Consider the following 24,455-nt stretch of genomic DNA (forward strand, 5'->3'; position numbering starts at 1 on the left):
CTATATTATAACAGTGACTGGGCTTCAAAAGTACTCCATTGACAGTAAGGTGCTTTGCAACATCCTGAGCTTGGGAGAGGCAACATATAAATACAAGTTTTTTCCCCCAAATTACTTATTTTTTGCTTCAACATCTGCATGTCCCTACCCACTTCCAAAGCGTTGCTCTGAAAAAGCTATCCAGCATCCTTTTGTCTAGCCTTCTACAGACCAGCTTCTGTTAATCTCCCCAACAGTTCCACCTTGTGCAATTTTATTCTTGTATTCCTAAATTTGAGGACTGCAGGCTTATAAGCACACCTAGTGCACAACTGGCCTAGTGATTCACTATCAGGTCTGGCTAGATGATCTTAAGTGACACTTGCCAAGGTCTTCTGGTCTCCAGACTGTCAGAGACCAGCCGTACCCTGCAAGATGCACTACAGGACCCTTTGGAAGCCCCAACACCCTAACTCCATGTGAATTGCCCAGGAAGTTTGATCTTGCGATGGGCAATTCCCCTGCTCCCTGTGACCTTCCGAGAATGTTTCCTACTCTGAGTTAGAGTGAGAGACTTTGGATCGTTCCAACTTACTTCCTGAATACTCACCGAGGAAATGTTAGGCAGAAAAATTCTAGTCTAACTCCTGGGTAATTATACAACTGACTCCCCTGACACCCCCTCGACTGCCTTCTTACCACCCCCCGCCACCATCACCACCACCACCCTTCACAAATTGACCAGACTAGCCTCCACCTTTCAACTCCCCTGACACCTTGTTCACCACCCTCCCCCCCCCATCCCCGGCCGGCTCCCTGAATCCCCACTCAACCTAACCTCACCACCCCACCCGCATACCTCACCCATCCTACCACACACATTCGCTAACACACTGAAAAGCTGTTTAAATGTCCCAAAGCTTTTCAGTGTGTTAGTGAACACTTACCAGGATATCACAGCTGCTTCTGTTAGAAAGGGGATGGGGTTCTGCACGGATTCCCTTTGCTGATGTCTCCAGGGTTTCCTACACTGACTGAGCTCTGTCGGATCCTCCATCGGAAAACTGGCTAGAAAAATCAGAGGACAGTAAGCGGGTACTTTTTTGTTTGATGAGGGTCAGAAACAGGTGTGCTGACTCTGATCGGAAGATTTGAGCCAATGTAACTTCTGCTCAAAGGCCAAATAATCCTACCACTCCCGCAATACCCTGCAAGGCAAGAATAACAAGAGATTCCTGTTCCTGGCAACAACAACAAAAAAAATCACCTACCCCATCTCCTTTCCGCTGCTAATATGCATCTTAGTTTCAATTGCAAGTGTGTGAAGCTCATGGGTGTTTTTTCAACTTGAAGTTTAAGGATATCCAGTTGGCTGCTTCAGCTTCCCCTTCCCAATCTGCCCTAATGCTCCTGATCCAATCCCATATCATCGTAACTTCCAGTCTGTGGACCCACCATCCTTATCTCCCCCACCTGTGACTCAGCTCTGCACACTATTCGCTTCACTCCTAAATGCCAACATCGTCACCACAGTTCTGGCAATGGCATCTCCTCCTGTCCCCATGTGGTCAACTTGGGTGTGCCCAAGATTTCATCCTTAACACTCTTTCTGCATCTAAGTGTTGCAAATCTGGCCTGGTTGTTAGTGATACCATCTATAAGCAGGGGTGAGCTTCAATGTAAATGGCATCCAGTTTTCTCCACTACCACCCTGGACTGTTCTACCAATTGCTTGATCAGCATCAAGTAGCAGAAAAGAAAGTGTTTTCTCCAATTCAGCACGAGTAAAACAAACATCAAATTCCTATTAATATCCCAGGAAAAGGTGCACACTCGTCATTGATTCCTTCTTCGTGTCTTGCCAGTTCAGTTAGGCACAACTGATGATGTTCAGTTTTAGTGGTCAGTTTGAAACAGTGCATAGCTTTAAGGCAGTTTACCCCCATCATCATAACAGTCCATAACCACTGAATCGTGCATACTATATCCAGGCTTGAAAACCCTAATGCTATCCTTGTCAGGTTACCAAGTTCTACTCTACATAAACAGTAACTCACCCAAACTCTGCCACCATATCCTACACTAAGCTCCTTTAATTCTCATGGGCTCCCTGCCCCAACCCACCAAATTTTTACAAAGTTATTACACAACCTTACTCAGACCTCATGATGGCTTGCTCTGTCTGAATGCTTGTAACCCCACCACCCCTCCTCCCTTCACAAAACTTTTGATTATGCCTTCAGGAGACTGACTACTTCTATATAACTCCCCATCCATCAGTACTGGGTGTCTTATTCAACCTCTGAAACTTCTTGTAAAAGGTATGCTATCTGGTGACGCCTGCTTCCCCCGGAGAGCATGAGGGAGACAAAATTCAATACACTGTACTTTAAAAAAAGGAATAGAGCCTAACGGGCGCCCAAACGAATCGAGAAATAGTTAGTCCCACGCGTGAGCAGCTGGTATTAGAACACAGCCAGGAGAAACTGCTCCCAAATTTACTTTCTCAAGTAAATCCCGGGCCGGCGAGCAAACTTCCCCAGCCTCCTCCTCCTCCTTCATATTATTCAGTGGCCCGATTGGGGAGAACTGCGGCCGTGCGAATTTGCTGGTTTTCTTCTTGCCCATGGCGCGGCTGGCTGGCCTGAGCTGGGAACCGGGAGAGCACTATACTGGACAGCCGGGCCGAGTCGCTAGACCATGTGGGCACCGCAGTCCATGTCTGTGCCGGCAACTCCCAGCCGCACGAACGTCACGACCGGGGGAGGAGACCAGCGGGAGACGGAGTGAGTGGCGTTGCGGAAAGAAGCTGCTACTGGGCTAGTGTTAATCTTAATGCAAAAGCAACTGAGTAATTTGGCCGGGAGAGCGGAAGCTGCGCTCTCACTCGGTGGGGACACAAAACTGATTACTGGCATTGTTTGTACACCAGGAGTGGGAACTGCGTTTCACGCAAATGGTTAACACGATCCGGATGTGATGTTACAGTGAGGATATTCCCAACACTAACTGGGGTCCCGTTAAACACTCTGCACTGTGGAAAGGAAGCTAGCATGTATTCAAAGTGGATACCCTATCACCTTACCGCGTGAATGCAGAACCTCACAGAATCACAATGGTTACAGCACAGAAGGAGGCCATTAGGTCCTTCGCGTCTGGCTGGCTCTCTGAAGGAGCAATTCACCGAGTGCCGCTCCCCCGACTTCTTTCCATCGCCCTGCACGTTTTTAGGATCTCTAGGTTATAATCCCAAAGCTAAAGAGCGATCTTCAAGGACTAAAGCTGCAAAGTTAATTTTGAGAATCATGAATAAAAGCTGGGAATTTTCCAAATTCAAATATTTGTAGCCATTTGAGCAGTAGTACACCAAGAAACTGGTTTTCTGATCCACTCTGAATCTTCACCGGTTGAAAGGTATTTTGTGACACCCTGCTCTCTATCCAAGAGACACAGACTTGAACAGATATGGCATACAACTGGCTTAACCACAGGCCCTGCTCTTGGCTGGCAAAACTGTTCACTATTTCAGGATTATCGTGAATGCAGAAAAAAATCCCTGACTTCTTTTCTTCATTGCAAACTGCCCTTTCCTGTCTCCTCCACTCTCACCTTCAACCACCAAGCACATGGAGCTTAAAGACTGAGATCATCCAATCAGCAGATTTCCAGGGTTTGCAGTATTTTTGTTCTGTATATCAGCTGTTGTTGTTCTCAATCTGTGTACAGCTTTTGTCAAAGTTATCCATACCATTTTCTTCTAACACCTCTCTACCGTCATCCAGTTGGGAGGATCTGCACTCACCTATATTCGTTATCTATCCAATCGCAACCAGAGAATCACCTGCAATGGCTTCTCTTCCCCTTTCTGCACCATTACCTCTGGTGTCCCCTAGGATCTATCTGTGGCTCCCTCCCATTCCTCATCTACATGCTGCTCCTTGGCGACATCTTCTGAAAGCACAGCACTAGTTTGCACATGTACGCTGATGATAACTAGCTCTATCTCGCCTCTCTCCACCCATGCTCTAAGTTGCCAGATTTCTTGTCCAACATCTACTGGAAGAGCAGAAATTTGCTTCAATTAAATATTGGGCAGACTGAAGTCATTGTGTTCAGTCCCTGCAACAAACTATTCACTAGCCATTGACTTCATTCCTCTCTGACAATTGCCTGAGGCCGAACTGGACTGTTCACAACCTTGGTGTCATATCTGACAAAGATGAGGTTCATACTATATGTCTGTGTCTTCATTAAGATGGCCTATTTTTTCACCTCTGTAACACTGCCAGACTCCGCCCATGTTGCCGAGATCCTTATCCGTACCTCTGTTACCTCTAGACTTTACTATTCCAATGCACTCCTGGCCAGTCTCCCACATTCTAGCCTGCAAACCTTAGTCATCCAAAGCTCTACTGCCCTTGTCCTTACTGATCAAATCCCAATCACCCATCACCACTATGCTTACTGATCTACATTGGCTCCCAGTAAATTCTAAATTTTGGTCTCCCTTGTCATTAGAGCTTCAACTGGAAGCAGCAAGTGGTAATCTACTGATCGTGCTCTGCAGGACCAGTAACAACTTCCAATTTGCTATGACCTTAATTCTCAACACAGTGTGGATTGAAGCAATGCCTTTCTTTTCTAAATTTGTGCCATACGGTCTTTAAAATTATAGTGTTGATTATTTTATGTTAATGACAAACTAGGAAGGGTGGAGTGTGTTCCTGGAAGACCATATGACATAGGAGCAGAAATTAGGCCATTCAGCCCATCGAGTCTGCTCCGCCATTCAATCATGGCTGATAAGTTTCTCAACCCCATTCTCCCGCCTTCTCCCCGTAACCTTTGATCCCCTTACCAATCAAGAACCTATCTATCTCGGTCTTAAATACACTCAATGACCTGGCTTCCACAGCCTCCTGTGGCAATGAATTCCATAGATTCACCACTCTCTAGCTAAAGAAATTTCTCCTCATCTCTGTTCTAAAAGGTCTTCCCTTTACTCTGAGGCCGTGCCCTCAGATCCTAGTCTTTCCTACTAATGGAAACATCTTCCCCACGTCCACTCTATCCAGGCCTTTCAGTATTCTGTAAGTTTCAATCAGATACCCCCTCATCCTTCTAAACTCCATCAAGTATGGACCCAGAGTCCTCAAACGTTCCTCATATGATAAGTCTTTCATTCCTGGGATCATTCCCGTGAACCTCCTTTGGACCCTTTCCAGAGCCAGCACATCCTTCCTGAGATACGGGGCCCAGAACTGCTCACAATATTCTAACTGTGGTCTGACCAGAGCCTTATAAAGCCTCAGCAGCACATCCCTGCTTTTATATTCCAGTCCTCTCAAAATAAATGCCAACATTGCATTTGCCTTCCTAACTACTGACTCAACCTGCAAGTTAACCTTAAGAGAATCCTGGACTAGGACTCCCAAGTCCCTTTGCGCTCCAAATTTCTGAATTCTCTCTCCATTTAGAAAATAGTCCATGCCTCTATTTTACCTACCAAAGTGCACGACCTCAAACTTCCCCACGTTGTATTCCATCTGCCACTTCTTTGCCCATTCTCCTAACCTATCCAAATCCTTCTGCAGCCTCCACGCCTCCTTAATACTACCTGTCCCTCCACCTATCCTTGTATCATCTGCAAACTTAGACAGGATGCCCTCAGTTCCTTCATCTAGATCATTAATGTATAAAGTGAAAAGTTGTGGTCCCAACACTGACTCCTACAGAACTCCACTAGTCACCGGCCGCCATCCTGAGAAGGACCCCCTTATCCCCACTCTCTGCCTCCTGCCACACTGCCAATCTTCTATCCATGCTAGTAACTTGCCTCTACCACCATATCTTACTGAGCAGCCTCCTGTGTGGCACCTTGTCAAAGGCCTTCTGGAAGTCCAAGTAGATAACATCCATTGGCTCTCCTTTGTCTAACCTACTTGTTACCTCCTCAAAGAATTCTAACAGATTTGTCAGGCATGACCTCCCCTTGATGAAACCATGCTGACTTTGCCCGATTTTACCATGCATTTTCAAGTATTCTGAAATCTCATCCTTAATAATGGACTCTAAAATCTTACCAACGACAGAGGTCAGGCTAATCAGCCTGTAATTTCCCGTCTTTTGCCTCACTCCCTTCTTAAACAAGGGGGTTATGTTAGCAATTTTCCAGTCCTCTGGGACCCTCCCTGACTCCAGTGAGTCCTGAAAGATCACCACTAATGCCTCCACTATCTCTTCAGCTATCTCCTTCAGAACTCTGGGGTGGAATCCATCTGGTCCAGGTGATTTATCCACCTTCAGACCTTTCAGTTTTCCTAGCACCTTCTCCTTGGTAATGGCCACCATACTTACCTCTGCCCCCCGAATCTCTTGACCTTTAGAGATGTCACTTGTGTCTTCCACTGTGAAGACTGATGCAAAGTACCTATTCAGTTCCTCCGCCATTTCTTTGTTCCCCACTTCTACTTCTCCAGCGTAATTTTCCAGCAGGCCAATGTCCACTTTTGCCTCTCTCTTACACTTTATATATCTAAAAAAACTCTTGCAATCTTCTTTTATATTACTGGCTAGTTTACCCTCATATTTAATCTTCTCTCTCCTTATTTCTTTTTTAGTTGTCCTCTGTTGGTCTTTGTAGGCTTCCCAATCCCCTGATTTCCCACTGCTCTTCGCCGCATTGTATGCTTTCTCTTTAGCTTTTATGCTGTCCCTGACTTCCCTTGTCAGCCACGGTTGCCTCGTCCTCCCTTTAGTATGCTTCTTCTTCCTAGGGATGAATTTTTGCTGTGTCTCCCAAATTACTCCCAGAAACTCCTGCCATTGCTGTTCCACTGTCTTTCCTGCTAGGCTCATCTCCCAGTCAATTCTGGCCAGCTCTCCCTCATGCTTCTGTAGTTGCCTTTATTCAACTGTAATACTGTTACATCTGATTCCAGCTTTTTCTTCTCAAATTGCAGAGTAAATTCTATCATATTATGGTCACTTCCTCCTAAGGGTTCCTTCACCTTAAGCTCCCTTATCAAATCTGCCTCATTACACATTACTAAATCTAGAATTGCCTGTTCCCTAGTGGGCTCCACCACAAGCTGCTCCAAAAAGCCATCTCGTAGACAATTCACAAATTCCTTTTCTTGGGATCCACTACCAACCTGATTTTCCCAGTCTACCTGCATATTTAAATCCCCCATGATCACTGTAACCTTGCCTTTCTTACACACCTTTTCTATCTCCTAGTGTATCTTGTGCCCCACATCCTGACTACTGTTCAGAGGCCTGTACATAACTCCCATTATGGTTTTTTACCTTTGCGGTTCCTCAAATCTATCCACACAGATTCTACATCATCTGACCCTACATCATTTCTTGCTATCGATTTAATTTCATTTCTTACTAACAAAGCAACCCCACCCCCTCTGCCAACCAGTCTATCTTTTTGATAGGATGTATATCCTTGGATATTTAGCTCCCAGTCCTGATCCCCTTGCAGCCATGTCTCCGTAATGCCCACATCATATCTGCCAATTTCAATTTGCGCCACAAGCTCATTTACCTTATTTCATATTCTGTGGGCATTCAGACACAACACCTTCAGTCCTGTATTTCCCATCCCCTTTCTCATTGTCATCCCTTTATCTGATGTGCTTGAAGTTAGATTCCTAGCCCTTTCCAAACACTCTGTCCTATTTTGTGTTCTGGAGACTTTATTAGCCTCTCCTGGGCTCTCCTTTCTTTTCAGTTTTTTCATAATTTTCCATGAAGTTGAATCCACCGCCACCCACCCCCCCTCCCCCCACACGCTAACCTGCTGCTTTGTTTCCCATTAGTCATGCTTCTTGGAGTTTTATCCTTCCCCCCAAATTTCTGGTTTAAAGTCCTGTTGACCACCCTATTTATTTTTCGCTAGAACATTGGGCTCAGATCGGTTCAGGTGGAGACTGTCCCAACAGTACAGATCCCTCCTGTTCCAATACTGATGCCAGTGCCCCATGAAATGGAACCCCTCTTTCCCGCACCACTCCTTTAGCCACGTGTTTACTTCCCTTATTCTCGTGTCCCTATGCCAATTTGCACGTGGCTCGGGTAGTAATCCAGAGATTATGACCCTTGAGGACCTGTTCTTTTAGTTCCTAATAATCCCCAAACAGGTCCTCTTTCCTAGTCTTACCTATGTTATTTGTCCCGACATGGACCACAACAACTGGATCCTCCCCCTCCCTCTCCAATATACTTTCAAGCCAGTCAGAGATGTCCCTCACCCTGGCACCGGGCAGGCAACATACTATGCAGGACTCTCTATCCTGTTTACAAAGGATGCTATCAATTTCCCAAATTATAGAACCCCCTACAACTACCACTTGTCTTTTTGCTCCCCCCTCTTGAATAGCCCCCTGTGCCACGGTGCCATGGTCAGCTGGCTCATCCTCCCTATAGCCCTCTTCCTCATCCACACAGGGAGCAAGTACCTTGTACCTGTTGGACAAGGTCAAGAGCTGAAGCTCCTCTGTTCCTGAACACAGGATCCCTCGACCTGCCTCACTTGCAGTCACACCCTGCTGACCCTGACCACTGACCGGACTGGAGGTACTTAATCTACCGGGTGAGGAGGAGGGAGATATGAGATTTCAGACAACATTTATAGATGGGAGTGTTAACAGAAACGTTGGGGAAGATATCCCATCAGATGGGGCTGGACAGCAAAAGGCTCGGCTACTAATAGTGGATCGAAGGGAGGGATTTGCTTTGAAGTGCAGAGTCAGAGAATGAGATGTCACAGGAGGGAATGGAAGCTTAGAAAACGTTACTGAGGTATCAGTAGGGTAAGTCTGCAACAAGGTTTGAACAGAAGGTTAAGAATTTCAATTTAGCGTTTTAGAAACAAAGAGTCACTGTGTATCAATGAACACAGAGTGATGGCTCAGCAGAAAAGAAACAGGCTGTGAAGCTTTGGGTGAGTTGGAGTTTAAGGAGAATGGAAGTCAGACAGCTGTTAAGAACACTGGTGAAACTGAGTTAATAGGTGACAAATGCATCAATATGTATTTTGACAGCAGTGTGTTGGAAACAAACAATGGTGTAAAATGGAAAGAGATAGTCTTGGTGAAGAATGGATGATATATAATTTGAAGTTCAGCTTTTTAAAATAAATTGAGGTTTCACACAGCCTGGATGAACAGCCAAGTGAGGAGGTACTAAGGTGCCAGAGCTTTTGGTAATGGCTTAAAACATTTCCTTTGGTCTTCCTGGTGTTCAATTGGAGTTGATTCTAGCTCATGCACAGCAGCATCAGACAACCTACTTGGCTTTAAATCATGACTCAAATATGCAAATCCCATTCTTGGTTATCCAGTACATTGAAACGTGAGATTGATTCAACAACAATTGCATTATAATCACTTCTCAATCTTTTCCATATAAATTGTTTATTGCTATGTACACAGGCCTACAAAATTCAAGTGCCTGGAAAACATTTACAAAGTCATGATGCTTTTAAAATTTAAAAGTTTAAATCATTCAAGTCATTAAAATACAAAGAGGCGGAAGTGGAACTGCAATAGGTCCTAGAATTGCAATGCAAGTGAACATAACTGTAAGATTGAAAAGTTCATTTCTACATGGTTATACAAGGCTGCATAATTGAGAAGTAAAATTAGAATCTTTATATGCAATAGTTTGCAATTCAAATGAAACAAGTTATCTCTTCCTATAAATAGATTTGTACACAACACAATTTGGCAGATTGAAGGGTTCAAGTTCTCACCCAAAGCACTGGGGATCCATTTCTAATTCATCTCCAGTCTAAATGGAATAAGGATACAAATGCCTCATAAATCGAATTGGTGAACAGTAAAAATAACTCAGCCGAACATTCTCATAACTTTATATATATATATATAAAAAAAAGCATCTGTATGGAGGAAAAGTAATGGATTAGAATAAAGGCATGCAATAATGGTTTAGCAATCTTGTTGGATCAGTCCTGATACAGTTCAGCCCAATTCACAATGAGAATCGGTCACAGTTTTTAAATCCTTGATGTTGTACTTTTTGAGTCAGAGTCACAAAATGGTTACAAAAGCTTATCAATAATAAAATGAGCGGTCCAACCCAGAAGTTAAAATATAAGAACCCAAACTTTCTAATAAATTAAATTCACCTGGCAAGATTTAAATACAAGTTCAATGTTGTATTTTATACCAAGTTATCCAAAATCCCGTTGGTTGCAACATTAGATTTCTCATAAAATGCACTTCTGTTGCTGAAGATTTTTTCTGCGTTAGGGAGCTTTAGCTAGCTGAACATAACGATGTTGACACCAAAAGGAACATTGCATCAGTGCATTTGTGCAGTGTTGCATTTGAAATTACTTCCACTTTTTCCAAAGAGCCACAGAACTGGCACGTAGATTCATCATTGGACATGGGGCCTGGGTTTTAATATTAGTTTTCCAGTCTAGAAAAGGTGAAACATATTTTTTTTAATTGAAGTTACAATAAGTATTTTCCAAAGATTTTTAAAAATAAAACAGAGTTACAGTTCAAAATACTTACAACTTTTAACATGCAACATGATATAAATCCATTTTAATTAGCTGTTCAGTTCATGAGTCAGGCTAACAGTAATGTCCTATAAGTGAAAGCTAAAAAGGACTGAAACCATAGATGCAGTACTCAAAACGAGGCACATCAGAGGCATACCAACTGACCTTCCCTCAAGCCCCATTTATTCTTGGCAAATTTAAACAAAACTGTCAGGTTAATTGGTTCTCAACTTTCTTGGATTAAACCAAATAACTCTCAAAATCTTATGCTCATCAAGCTAAGGAGTTGGGTAGTGGCAAATCCGCTAAAATCCTCTTCCCTTTTCTACTGTGTTCTGCTCTGTCTTTTCCTCCATCCACAACTACTACTGTTTCACTCATTCCCCACCATTTCTCTCATTCTCTTTAGTGTCAGTTCAGGGCTGGCCCCAACTCCAGAATAAGGTTCCATTTACATTTTAATTGCAGTATCAGGGTGAAACTGTTTTGCACTACAATTGGTTACAATATAAATTTACCCAAAAATTGACAGGCCAGCTATTGTTAAAAGTTGGTTGGTACTTTCCTAGATGGTAGTTCCAAACAAACAATGGAACAAATCAATTTAAAAAGTACTACCACTAACATAAACAACATTAAATGTGTGAAGAATGAAATTCCTTTCCTTCTTGAAGTGTTGTTGAGAGCTAGGCACCACAGATGCAATCTTCCAACAGTAGTAGAAGACAATTAGTCTTAACTCCTAACCAAAGATGAATTGAGTCAAGTAAACCACATTAGTAACTGCTAGACTACAATCAGATTTCACCGACTTTCAGCATCAGGGAGATCTTTTAAAAAAAACAAATTCTGGAAAAGAAAAAATGAATTTAAAAGTATACTCATGAAATTTGATTTCTTTTCCACTGTCATGATAATGAAGGAAAAACACCGGATTGCATCCTGAAATATTGGGCTTTAAAAAAATAAGACTCAAGTTTTTAAAAATGCACACAAGCCACTGGCTGGAATGCTGCAGGGTGACTCCCTAAGAAGTGATGGAACCCCACCCTGTTGCCAGACAAGGTACTTCTAAAGACATCCAGAAATTAATTGCTCCCTCCTTCATTATGGGACATAATGAGAGATGAGCATCATCTCATCAAGAAATCCTGTGAGCAATGCCCAGACAGATTTGTGAATTTGCTTCCCACTTGGAATATACAAAGAGGGGGTTAAAAGTGAGCTGAAAAGCTGCCCCGGTGTCTGTTTGTTGGTGGGTGCTCTGAGAGAGAGTAAGTGCTGGAAGTTTGACTTCGCAGTAACAGCCGCACACAGTACCCCTACAAATCGCCATTTTACAGGTATCCCGAGCTCTCTCCCTCTCCACCAAATTCAACAATACTGGAACCTCGAAACCAACTACCCTCTACCAAATTCAATACTACTAGAACCTCAAAACTGACTATTTGCCTACTGGAGTAAATTTTACTGAAATCTTGAATCGCAACAGCTGCAATGCTCAATCACCTACTCCCCATAAAGTCAAGGACTGTTCGTAAACCTTTTAAAAATTTTTTACTCTTAACCTGTATGACTATGTATGTAGTGTTTTATTCTTTCTTGCCTTTAGTATAATAAGCTTACTCTTACCTTGAACTCAAGAAAGTCTGATTAAATTGGCTCCTTCAAAACCGGAACGATTGGGTCTGGGAAGAAGATATCCGTGAAAGGGATCCTTTTTAGATTAAATCTTGTTGCGACCAATAGAAAGGGGGGTGCTGAATAAAGACAGGGAGTCAGTTCATCCCATCTCACCCGGAGCATAACAATTTGGGGTGTCCCAGCCAGACATGACAAATTGAGAGGTATCACCTGGATCAACAACTTGGGGGAACCTCACCTGAGGATGGGTCGCAACACCAGTAACAACTGTAGTAACCCAATGACAAACAACAATTGTGACACTGCTGCTTTCCTATTTTGACACATTGGACAAGGTACGTGTAAAACGCAAATGAAGAGATCTCTTCCTCTGCAATTTACAAAAAAAGGGGGAGATTCATATTGTTTTGTGTACTAAACTAACCAAAATACCAAGCTCTAAATTAGACTATTCCCTGACAGCTATTGATCTGGGCTTGGACCAATATGAAAGATAAAAGTTGCAGCGTTGCTTATAGCTAGCATGGAGTCAACTACAGCTATCTTTAATAATGAATACACTGCTGAAGCTTGCCCTGAGTGAAAGTGATGGAATTCAACAAATCTAAGTAACTGTAGTTTCCTATAAAATCAAAGTTGCAGGGGACTTTTAACTCTTTGTAAATTTCTGACTTCCGCTTAGAAGAATGCATCACAAAATGACCAGAGTTCTCCAAAATTTTGTTTTGCCTTTGCTGGTAGAGAGTGTTAACTGAGCACCAAACTCAAGACACATAGAAACAGCATGTTTCCAAATCAGTAGCAATTCTCACACACAAGCTATTCACTAGTTCCTCACCTCCTTGTCCCCCTTAATTTGTCTACTATTTGTGCACCTGGAGAACTTTTAAAACAACTTTAAAAAAAAAATTACACAATGAAAACACATTCAATGCTCCTAAATCACAAAACAGGGCCTTTTTAAAAAAAACAAAACGGTAGAAGAAAATTCAAAACATTTGTGCTCTATATTGAAAAAGCAAATGATAGCTGATTTGAGTCAGGCTAGGACTTAAACTTTAAAATCCATGCAATTTTTAATGTACATTTCCAAGTTACTCTAGCTTTGGAAACAAATACTTACATCATCACAAGACATATTGTACTCTGCCAAAACAGTTCGACATCTTGCAGCTATGCTATAAGAAACGTGTTAAGGAAAGCCAGTTATTCATCAATTAAAATTGGAGTTACATGATATTGGTCCTGTTCTTTGGGACACACTGCATAAGAAATTATAGATTCATTAACTCTACAAGAATAACAAATTAATCAACAGAATGCAGTAAAGAAAACTGTACTGTAGAACTATTACAAAGTTAAAGAATGTTGGCTGTCTTTGTTCTAGCTAAACATATGCAATCTTCAGTTTAATAGTAAATAATAGACTAAACATTACAAAGTATTACTGCAGAGTGAGGACAAGATTCATCTCATCAGAAGGTAACTAAGTTAATTTAAAAATGCATAGTCAGCATTTTCAAAGGCATTATGACAATGATCACCCTTCTAATTCTGCAAATCACATTGATGACAATTTGAGGGACATACCTGTCATGCCCCAGTATATTATGAACTTTCAGTAAATATTTAAAAAAACTGGACAGACTATTAAAATGGCCACTGCAAATCATCTGACCATTGGCATTTGAGCTTCAGTCTTAAAGCTGAAGTGAATACTTGATCTAATATGAACATTCACAGCCATCAGGGAATTCACATATCCCTTTGAGGATGGATCAACACAAAGGATTTTGGAATTCCAAAATCTGTTTCACCCTGGCCAAAAGGAGATTTCAAAACTTCATGTGTGTAAGACAGATGTGAATAGATCCTATCAACTTTCCATTGTATTATGATAGTTTTCCCCATCCAATCTGGGCTGGGTGAATCTCAAGGTGTCAAATGACAACTTTGGATGACTGGAATCAAAATACACACCACCCATTGTTTGGGAAAAGGACTTTGAACTTGTGGGAGTCACATGATGAGGAAGCCATTTGTTGCCTGCTTTTGAAATCAGCTTCTTGCAGAGGGTTCCACCGAAAGCCCTGAACTAACTGCAAGTCACCCACGCAGCCAAGGTAATAAACAGCAACACCTCAAAAGTGGCAGATCCTACCAGAGAGAAAGATTCTTCAACATGTTCCAGTTAAAGCTCACCTGAGAACCAACCTCAGAAATTTGAAAAGAAAACTCTCAGCCTGCTGAGAATCCCTCACTTTACAGGACCTTTACTTCAACTTTAAGGCATCACCTGCATCTAGGAAACTACTGGGCTGCTGATCTTTGTGTGTGAGAGAACATGCATGAGATGAATGAGTGAAATATTGCGTTAAATTTGGGATTCTGAGAGATAATAAATAACCTTTATTTTTTAACTCTCAAAAAGCTTGCTGCTGGAATTATTTAATTGGGACACTCACTCCGAGGGTAGGAGAATACATCACTCTTACATACAAACATACTGATCACGGGCAGTAAAAGGAAAGCCATAAATTCTATCCACGACACACCAAAAAAGGATACATTGATGGTGCAACCACTCTTTTATGTATTCCGGCAAAGAATAAACCAATAAGGGTTATACAGCTGATGGTGAAGAATGGATGATTCCATAGCGATGTGAAAAAAGATACCTAAAAAGATTTAAAATGTATTGCTGAGAAGAGAGACATGTTGCTGATGCTTTTCATCTTGCACTCATCAGGACAAATACAAGAATGCTTAATTTCAAATGATCACAATTTACATGACAGGAGAAAATGGTGCTGATTAGTTGGCAAGTCAACTCTAATTGGCTGAGCCATTGCCATGGGGAAAGCAACGGGGAACTACAGGCTCCCCAAGCTCTCAGGTAATTCCAAAAAGGTACAAGGCTTTACATATTCCTTTTGTTCCCAGAAAATAGAGAATAGGTCCCTGCATACAAATGTATGTCATTTCTAACAAGTGTAAATGAGCCACGTTATGCGATCAACTGATTATCGTAAATTGGTTGTTAGTGAAGCTATTAGCACACTGAGGATTGCTCAACAAGTACTTCCCAATTGCGGAATTACATCTTACAGTAGACATTTTGTGTTAGGTTTTGCAAGTGCAGAGTCGTTGAGCACAATCTATACTCTGCCTGTTGTGAACAACCGAAGGAACATGCTGTTTGATTCAATCAGCCAATCATTGACCATATTTCAGCAAGTTACAGAAACAGACCAATTTAAAATTTGCAACAATCTGACCTTCATTTATCTTACAATTCTCCTGTATTAGAAATTTTTTTTTAATTTTGCAAAGTTATTGAAATAACATTTTCAAAAATTGGGCAGGAGTGCATCAAATATTCCTTCGAGTGCCTGACCATTGACATCTTTCCGTATGATTGCCAATTTCATCCCTCCACACCCCCTGCAATTTTCTTATTTTGCTGTATCATGAAGGTGTCAACTTCTTGTTGCAATATGGTTTTATAATATCAAGCACACTACAGTATCTCATTCAAATGACACTGTTGGGATTTGAGTCACAAAAACCTATTAACCAAGAGCTCAGCCCAGCTGATATTGATCACATCCTCCACATTCACACACTTCTAACAAGGGTTGCTGGGTAGTCATCAGAAGCAGGAATCCTGGCCAATTATTTTCTACCCACTGGCACTGTAACCCATTGTAACATTAAAACCACCCAAGTCAGCACAGCTCAACACAGGAATGAAACCTATGATCTTCCTCATCTGTGTATCTCAGTTGTTCACTGCTTAACCAGCCAAGATGCTCCACCAGACATATATAAAAACATAAGTAAGGGTATAATGCTAGCTAAAAGTTTCCCCTTACCAAAATTGCCAGAGGGGTCAAAGCTGTGGGATTATCTCGGTTTACTGCATGTAGAAAATATTGTTCTAGAAGTTCTTACACATTTTTTTCCGACTGAGGACATTCGCAAGTAACTGATCTTGTGCATTTCTCAAAGGCATCATTTTTACCAGCTATAATGGTGAGCTGGAAGTACTTACAGTAGATCCAGTACCAAACAACCTTTTCCAGATGGTTATACTTGGGTGTAACATATTTCCAGGACCATCTTTATATTAAAGGATGATTTATAGACAACATACTAATCTAAATCAATGAATTTAGTGCATTGAGACAAAATCTAAACTCAATTCACAAGAATACATTAGGCCTGATGTTGGACCTTGCCACAGAACTATAAGGTCTTCTGTTCATACAGCATTAGAAACTTGAGCCGAAACAGAAATATATTTGCTACAAAACTTTATAGGCAGCTACTGCATGTTAGTTTAGCTTACTGTGTTTTGTTTTTCTGGTGCCCAACCAAGCTGAGTATCTCCCAGAACTGTTTTAATGTTTTCACATGGAGCATGGAATAAGCAAAGGAAAAGGGAATAATGTCTCTTCACACTTATTTTAACTGAAGGAAGCAACAGGAACAATTGACACAAAGGCAGCCTTAATTGTTTAATGCATAACCTCAATAAGAAGCCAAGGTCATCAGGCCAATTGAAAAAAAATCAGATTTCAGGCAGAGAAAATCTGAAGATTTACCTGGAAAAACTCAGCAGGTCTGGCAGCATTGGCGGAGAAGAAAAGAGTTGACGTTTCGAGTCCTCATGACCCTTCAACAAAAGTAGGTGAATCCAAGGAAGGGGTGAAATATAAGCTGGTTTAAGGTGTGTGTGTGGAGGGGAGGGGGGATATTATCTAAACGAATGTGCTAATTAGAATGGATGGTAGGGCACTCAAGGTATAGCTCTAGTGGGGGTGGGGGGAGCATGAAAGATTTAAAAATAATGGAAATAGGTGGGAAAAGAAAAATCTATATAATTTATTGGAAAAAACAAAAGGAAGAGGGAAGAAACAGAAAGGGGGTGGGGATGGAGGAGGGAGCTCAAGACCTAAAGTTGTTGAATTCAATATTCAGTCTGGAAAGCTGGAAAGTCCCTAGTCGGAAGATGAGGTGTTGTTCCTCCAGTTTGCGTTGGGCTTCACTGGAACAATGCAGCAAGCCAAGGACAGACATGTGGGCAAGAGAGCAGGGTGGAGTGTTAAAATGACAAGCGACAGGGAGGTTTGGGTCATTCTTCAAACAGACCGCAGGTGTTCTGCAAAGCAGTCGCCCAGTTTACATTTGGTCTCTCCAATGTAGAGGACACCACATTGGGAGCAACGAATACAGTAGACTAAGTTGGGGGAAATGCAAGTGAAATGCTGCTTCACTTGAAAGGAGTGTTTGGGCCCTTGGACAGTGAGGAGAGAGGAAGTGAAGGGGTAGGTGTTACATCTTTTGTGTGGGCATGGGGTGGTGCCATAGGTGGGGGTTGAGGAGTAGGGGGTGATGGAGGAGTGGACCAGGGTGTCCCAGAGGGAATGATCCCTACGGAATGCCGACGGGGGGGGTGAAGGGAAGATGTGTTTGGTGGTGGCATCATGCTGGAGTTGGTGGAAATGGCGGAGGATGATCCTTTGAATGCAGAGGCTGGTGGGGTGATAAGTGAGGGCAAGGGGGACCCTATCATGTTTCTGGGAGGGAGGAGAAGGCGTGAGGGCGGATGCACGGGAGATGGGCCAGACACGGTTGAGGGCCCTGTCAACGACCGTGGGTGGAAAACCTCAGTTAAGGAAGAAGGAGGACATGTCAGAGGAACTGTTTTTGAAGGTAGCATCATCGGAACAGATGCGACGGAGGCGAAGGAACTGAGAGAATGGGATGGAGTCCTTACAGGAAGTGGGGTGTGAGGAGCTGTAGTCGAGGTAGCTGTGGGAGTCGGTAGTTTGTAATGGATATTGGTGGACAGTCTATCACCAGAGATCGAGACTGAGAGGTCAAGGAAGGGAAGTGTCAGAGATGGACCACGTGAAAATGATGGAGGGGTGGAGATTGGAAGCAAAATTAATAAATTTTTCCAAGTCCCGACGAGAGCATGAAGCAGCACCGAAGTAATCATCGATGTACCGGAGAAAGAGTTGTGGAAGGGGGCCGGAGTAGGACTGGAACAGGGAATGTTCCACATACCCCATCAAGAGACAGGCATAGCTGGGCCCATGTGGGCCCATAGCCACACCTTTTATTTGGAGGAAGTGAGAGGAGTTTAAGGAGAAATTGTTCAGTGTGAGAACAAGTTCAGCCAGACGGAAGAGAGTAGTGGTGGATGGGGATTGTTCGGGCCTCTGTTCGAGGAAGAAGCTAAGGGCCCTCAGACCATCCTGGTGGGGGATGGAGGTGTAGAGGGATTGGACAGCCATGGTGAAGAGGAAGCGGTTGGGGCCAGGAAACTGGAAATTGTTGATGTGACGTAAGCTGTCAGAGGAATCACGGATGTAGGTGGGAAGGGACTGGACAAGGGGAGAGAGAACAGAGTCAAGATAACGAGAAATGAGTTCTGTGGGGCAGGAGCAAACTGACACGATCGGTCTACCGGGACAGTTCTGTTTGTGGATTTTGGGTAGGGGGTAGAAGCGGGCCGTCCGAGGTTGGGTGACTATCAGGTTGGAAGCTGTGGGAGGAAGATCCCCAGAGGAGATGAGGTCAGTGACAGTCCTGGAAACAATGGCTTGATGTTCAGTGGTGGGGTCATGGTCCAGGGAGAGGTAGGAGGAAGTGTCTGCGAGTTGACGCTCAGCCTCCGCGAGGTAGAGGTCAGTGCGCCAGACAACAACAGCACCACCCTTGTCAGCGGGTTTGATGGCAATGTCAGGGTTGGACCTGAGAGAATGGAGTGCAGTAAGTTCAGAGAGAGAGAGAGATTAGAATGGGTGAGAGGAGCAGAGAAATTGAGACGACTAATGTCGCGCTGACAGTTCTCAATGAAAAGATCAAGAGAAGGTAAGAATCCAGGGGGAGGGGTCCAGGTGGAGGGAGAATATTGTAGGTGGGTGAAAGGATCCGTTGAACGGGGAGAGGACTCCTGCCCAAATAAGTGAGCCCGGAGATGAAGACGGCAGAAGAAGAGTTCAGCATCGTGCTGAGCCCGAAATTCATTGAGGTGAGGGCGTAAGGGTATGAAACGAAGTCCTTTGCTGAGCACTGAATGTTCAGCATCGGAGACGGGAAGGTCAGGGGGTATAGTGAATACACAGCTGGGGCTGGGATTGGAAGATGGGGTGGGGACAGAGGGACAGGCAGGGGTGGAGGGTCCTAGATGGGTGTTGGTGTCGATGAGTTGTTGGAGCTTGCGTTCCTTAGCACTTGAGAGAAAGAGAAAAAGTTTCTTGTTGAGGCGTCGGATGAGACGAAGAATAAAATGAAACTGGGGACACGCGCAGCTTTGAAAAAGGGTACGGCGGTGCTGCTGAAGGGAGAGGTCGAGTGTGTTCACATGGCGGCGCATGGCACTGAGTGTGGATCTCAGAATGTGACGGAAACAGCAGTCCAAGAAACGTTTTATGTCCCAGAGATACCTGTAATCCTGGGTGGGTTCGAAACATGAGGGGTGGAATTTCAGTTGAAATCCACGTGGGGTAAGTTGGAGACGGAGACAGTCACTGAGAAAGGAGATATGGCTGTGAAAGCGGGTTTTAGTAAACACCTTGTCAAACACCAGGAGAGAAATGGAAAGCAATGAAGGTGAGCAAGGCAAAAGAGGTATATGGAAATCTTGTCGCAGAGACGAACAGAACTTCTTCAAGGAAGGCATTTCTTGAAGTGCAGTGGCAGTCAATTAAACACAGAGATAAAAACAAAAAAACTGCGGATGCTGGAAATCCAAAACAAAAACAGAATTACCTGGAAAAACTCAGCAGGTCTGGCAGCATTGGCGGAGAAGAAAAGAGTTGATGTTTCGAGTCCTCATGACCCTTCAAAAGAACTAGGTGAATCCAAGGAAGGGGTGAAATATAAGCTGATTTAAGGTGCGTGTGTGTGGGGTGGGGGGGGGGGAGAAGTGGAGTGGGGTGGTGTGGTTGTAGGGACAAACAAGCAGTGATAGAAGCAGATCATCAAAAGATGTCACAGACAACAGAACAAAAGAACACATAGGTGTTGAAGTTGGTGATATTATCTAAACGATATCGAATTCAACAACTTTAGGTCTTGAACACCCTCCTCCATCCCCACCCCCTTTCTGTTTCTTCCCCCTTCCTTTTGTTTTTTTCCAAAAAATTATATAGATTTTTTTCCCACCTATTTCCATTATTTTTAAATCTTTTATGCTCCCCCATCTCCACTAGAGCTATATCTTGAGTGCCCTACCATCCATTCTTAATTAGCACATTCGTTTAGATAATATCACCAACTTCAACACCTATGTGTTCTTTTGTTCTGTTGTCTGTGACATCTTTTGATGATCTGCTTCTATCACTGCTTGTTTGTCCACACACACACACACACACACACACACACACACACACACACACACACACACACACACACACACACACACACACCACCCCTTCCTTGGATTCACCTAGTTCTGTTGAAGGGTCATGAGGACGCGAAAGGTCAACTCTTTTCTTTTCTGCCGATGCTGCCAAACCTGCTGAGTTTTTCCAGGTAATTCTGTTTTTGTTTTGGATTTCCAGCATCCGCAGTTCTTTTGTTTTTGTTTAAATCTGAAGATTTGCTCATTTCCTTCATTCTGGAAGACTACATTATAATTTCAAATAAATCATCAAAAGCTGACTGTTATTTTCCCATTAACCTGATCGTAATTCAAAAGTTGGAAGATTTAGACCTTTAATAAAAAGAAATATGAGGCAACATCTATACTCAGGCCACGTGAATACAACATGCCTGGTTTTGGGCACTTTGAACCTTGCCATAACAAATGCTCAAACAAGTCAGTAATTTCTCATGAGACATTTACAAGATGTTAATAGCACTTAGTGTTCTTTAGGATCATTTCCTGGCATACAAAGTGCCAGACAACTAAGTGAATTCTAATCCCTTATTTTAGGATAGGCTGATTTTTTTGAAAACATTTTTTTGAAAACATTTCTCCTAATAAAACTCGTTTCTGATACTTGTGGGAATGTGAAAGAAAATGTGGTCTGAGCTGTTGTTAAACAGAAAAGTTCCACTGAACCTTTTGAAAGTGAACCTCCATCGTTACTACCAAAAAGCAAACACACAATTATTTGTTCCGAACAAAATATTTTGACAATTTTAAGTAAGTATAAAAGCTTCAAATTACCTTCTGTGTTTCAGGATCTATTAACCAATTCCAGGCACCTGTGGCAGTACATACCGAAACAACTATGAGAATCACTGCAAACAAAAAGTTGAACTTCAGTTACCAATTTTTTTTAATGGATGTAGTTCACTAAGACAACAGGGATTTGTATTCCAAGGGAAGTAAAATTCTAAATGTATTTACCATAGTTACTTTAAGAAATCTACTTTTAATTGGAAGTTAGCTTTGTCTATGTTCCTTCACTGTTGCTGGGTCAAAATCTGGAACTCCCTAACAGCACTGTGGATGTTCCTACAGCACATGGACTACAGCAGTTCAAGGCAGCTGCTCACCACCACCTTCGCAACGGCAATTCGGGACGATAATAAATGCTGGCCATGCCAGCAGCATCTACATCCCATAAACGAATAAACAAACTACCATTATAATAATTTAAAATATAGTTTCTGTGGCTGCTTTCTGGCGAGTTGTTTTTGTGAAGGATAGATCTAAGGTGCTAAGATGTGAATATTCAGAGTACAATGGCACACGTTCATCAATAAGCATAACAAAATATATTTATTTCAGGAAAAAAATGTTTTGAAGTAGAAAATTAAGCCTGTATTTTTAAATAATTCTGCTTAATTCTTGCAGTGTAGTTGTTTTCTTCATGATCCAGATTAATAGTTTTTAACCTGAGCACAAGCTGCCATCCTGGTATTTTCTACCAACTCTAAACACACAGTAGGCCAGCCATATTATTTCTAATGCGTAGCCAATAGTAGAGGGGTGCATTGTTCGCCCTAAAACATTGTCTGAAATATTTTGCACATTAAGATCAAGTTTTGATTTATACAGCGCATGGGCATTTCTATCTGTGTATTATTAATATTAAACTCCTTGTCAGAGTATGTTTCTCTATGGAAGACATAGTTGCAATAAGTACATCAACAACATATATTGAGACACACTGGTTGTCCTGACCACCCCACCCCTCCCTCCCCCTCCCCTCCCTCCCCACCCACCCCCTCCCCTCCCTCCCCACCCCCTCCCCTCCCTCCCCCCTCCCCTCCCCACCCACCCTCAACCCTCCCCTCTCCCCCCCCCACCCACCCTCACCCTCCCCTCTCCCCCCCCACCCACCCTCCCCCCTCCCACCCACCCCTCCCCCTTCCCACTCCCCCCTCCCTTCCCACTCCCCCCTCCCTCCCCACTCCACTCTCCCCCCTCCCCTCTCCCTTCCCCCTCCCCATTACAAACCTGGCTTTGTTTTTCAAAAAGTGGCAATTCACAGATTCAGAGGTGATTAATAAGATTTCATGGATTGTTCCAAACAATTCCTTTTCTAAATTCTTTCTGAAACCCTGATCTTGTGATGGTTTGGATTCTTGTTAGGGTTGAGTCCCATGGCACTGCTGAACCTTGTTATTTTATCCCAGTGGCCATGAATTATTAATCAATCTCTAAAGGATGTTTTGATCAAAAATAGGCTTTTCAAGCACTTCAGGACAGCAGGAAATTACAGTCAAACCTAATCCTGCCATCATGCAAAGTTCACAACATTATACTTTTGCAAGTGTCACTGAATACTGCTAAGCAGCAGAAATCCTAGCTGATTTTCCCCATCCATAACTAGAGACACAAATTCCAGGGATTGGACCTTAGATCTTCCTTGTCTGTATGGCTCATTTTGGATATTCACACCAACTTAAACACTTGCTTATTTCTTAAACACTGAAATGAAATCCAGCCATTGCACAGTTTAGCAATTATAAAAATTCTTAATTTGTTTGTGGCTCTGATGGAAAGAGGAAACCAAGGATAATCTACCGAATTGCTACATAATCCAAGATATTCTTGACCCTTCCTTGCCATCATTACACTTTTTAAATTGCAGGTCACAGGGAGAGTGGAGACAGACTTTGTCGTTGTTCATTCTGCCAATGACGAACTGTAAGCAGCACTTAAAAGTCAGAATGCCAAACAAAATGTCTGCTGAGAACCTCTGACCATCCATTTACTAACTTAGAACCCAGAAACTGAGAGGAGTGAGGCACAAATCTACAGAAAGTAAGGATTATAAAAATGAAATGCATTGGGGGCAGCTTGTAGATTTAATTGCAGCTTTCTCTCCATTTATACAACAATAAAGCTTGCATTCCATAATTTTTTTTTAAACTTGCAATTGTCTTTGGGCAACTTTGTTATGCCAATCTCTGATTACTCTTCTTGCTGCAATGATTATGCAAGTTATTTTAGAAAATGCAAATTTGATTGAGACCAAGTCCAAATGAATGAATTAAATTCTTTGCTTGTGTTTTCAACACTTGACTGCGTAGACAGTGCACTGTACAATATAGATGCCCAAAGTTAGGGTTGCCAGATCCTAGCTGTCATTGCTGCCTTAATAGTACATTATTTCAGTAGCTGCGCATGAAGAAAAACAATGTGCTGTACCGGATCAATGTATCTTCAATCACATTTCCCCAAATACTGAGCAACCTACAGGTTGTTTAATGGGAATAAAAACAGAAAACGCTGGAAACACTCAGCAGCTCTTGTAGCATCTGTGAGAACAGAAACATAGGTAACGTTTCGGGTTAAACCAACATCTTCTGTTTTTATTTCAGATTTCCAGTATCCACAATATCTTTCTTTTGTACAAATGTTTAAGAGACCAGTTGATACTGCTCTGGCGATATCCCCGCCACTAAAAATACAAGTGGAAATGCAACTCTCACTACTACCTCCCCCACCCCGTGAGAGCGGACACACACCCCGGATACTCACTTCGCCACCGTCCCGTCGCCGGCTGTAAACACGAGATGTACTCGGTCAGCCTCCTCTCGAAAGCCTTGAGATCTGCAACACAAAACAACACATTCGCCGTCTAACAAGCCGCTGTGGAGGATGACCGGCTCCGGACCCCCCACATACTCACTCACTAACTAACTAACTAACTAACTCACCACCTCCAACAACCCCCATGTACCTTCAGCTTGTTCCAGAGAATTCATCATCACAAATCTCCAGCCGCTCCCCCCACGGCGTCCGGTCACCGTGTGAGCCTCCCGTTTCTTCCCCTCCCAAAGGCCACGGCTGATTGGCCCTTCGCGGCGG

At 42.9% G+C, this 24,455-nt stretch overlaps 2 protein-coding genes across 7 annotated transcripts in view; both read right to left on the bottom strand.

Annotated features, from left to right (window-relative positions):
- heatr3 (HEAT repeat containing 3) overlaps nt 1-10,255 on the bottom strand; it is a 64,358-nt gene extending 54,103 nt beyond the window's left edge. For 3 of the 4 annotated variants that reach the window (XM_041192153.1, XM_041192155.1, XM_041192152.1), the window contains exon 1: nt 2,482-2,739. In XM_041192153.1, coding sequence (XP_041048087.1) covers nt 2,482-2,607 — 126 coding nt within the window. In that variant the 5' untranslated portion in view covers nt 2,608-2,739. Of the gene's footprint in view, nt 1-2,481; nt 2,740-10,138 lie in introns of those variants that run through there. The other variant, XM_041192156.1, reaches the window with a different exon arrangement.
- cnep1r1 (CTD nuclear envelope phosphatase 1 regulatory subunit 1) lies at nt 9,388-24,445 on the bottom strand. Of its 3 annotated transcripts, XR_005943585.1 has the most exons (7): nt 24,328-24,445; nt 24,126-24,197; nt 21,357-21,430; nt 14,735-14,844; nt 13,290-13,344; nt 12,155-12,282; nt 9,388-10,434 (listed from the first exon to the last, which is right to left on the bottom strand). XR_005943585.1 is itself a non-coding variant. In XM_041192157.1 (6 exons), exons 1-6 carry the CDS (start codon nt 24,353-24,355, stop codon nt 10,393-10,395), a joined length of 381 nt encoding a protein of 126 aa, XP_041048091.1. In that variant the 5' UTR covers nt 24,356-24,445; the 3' UTR covers nt 9,388-10,392. The 3 variants fall into 3 exon arrangements, 2 of the variants coding, with proteins under 2 accessions (XP_041048091.1, XP_041048092.1); XM_041192157.1 differs by lacking the exon at nt 12,155-12,282; XM_041192158.1 differs by lacking the exons at nt 12,155-12,282; nt 24,126-24,197.
- Nucleotides 24,446-24,455: the final 10 nt, after the last annotated feature.

This window comes from Carcharodon carcharias, chromosome 7, assembly GCF_017639515.1.
Source record: "Carcharodon carcharias isolate sCarCar2 chromosome 7, sCarCar2.pri, whole genome shotgun sequence".
Classification (NCBI taxonomy): Eukaryota; Metazoa; Chordata; class Chondrichthyes; order Lamniformes; family Lamnidae; genus Carcharodon; species Carcharodon carcharias.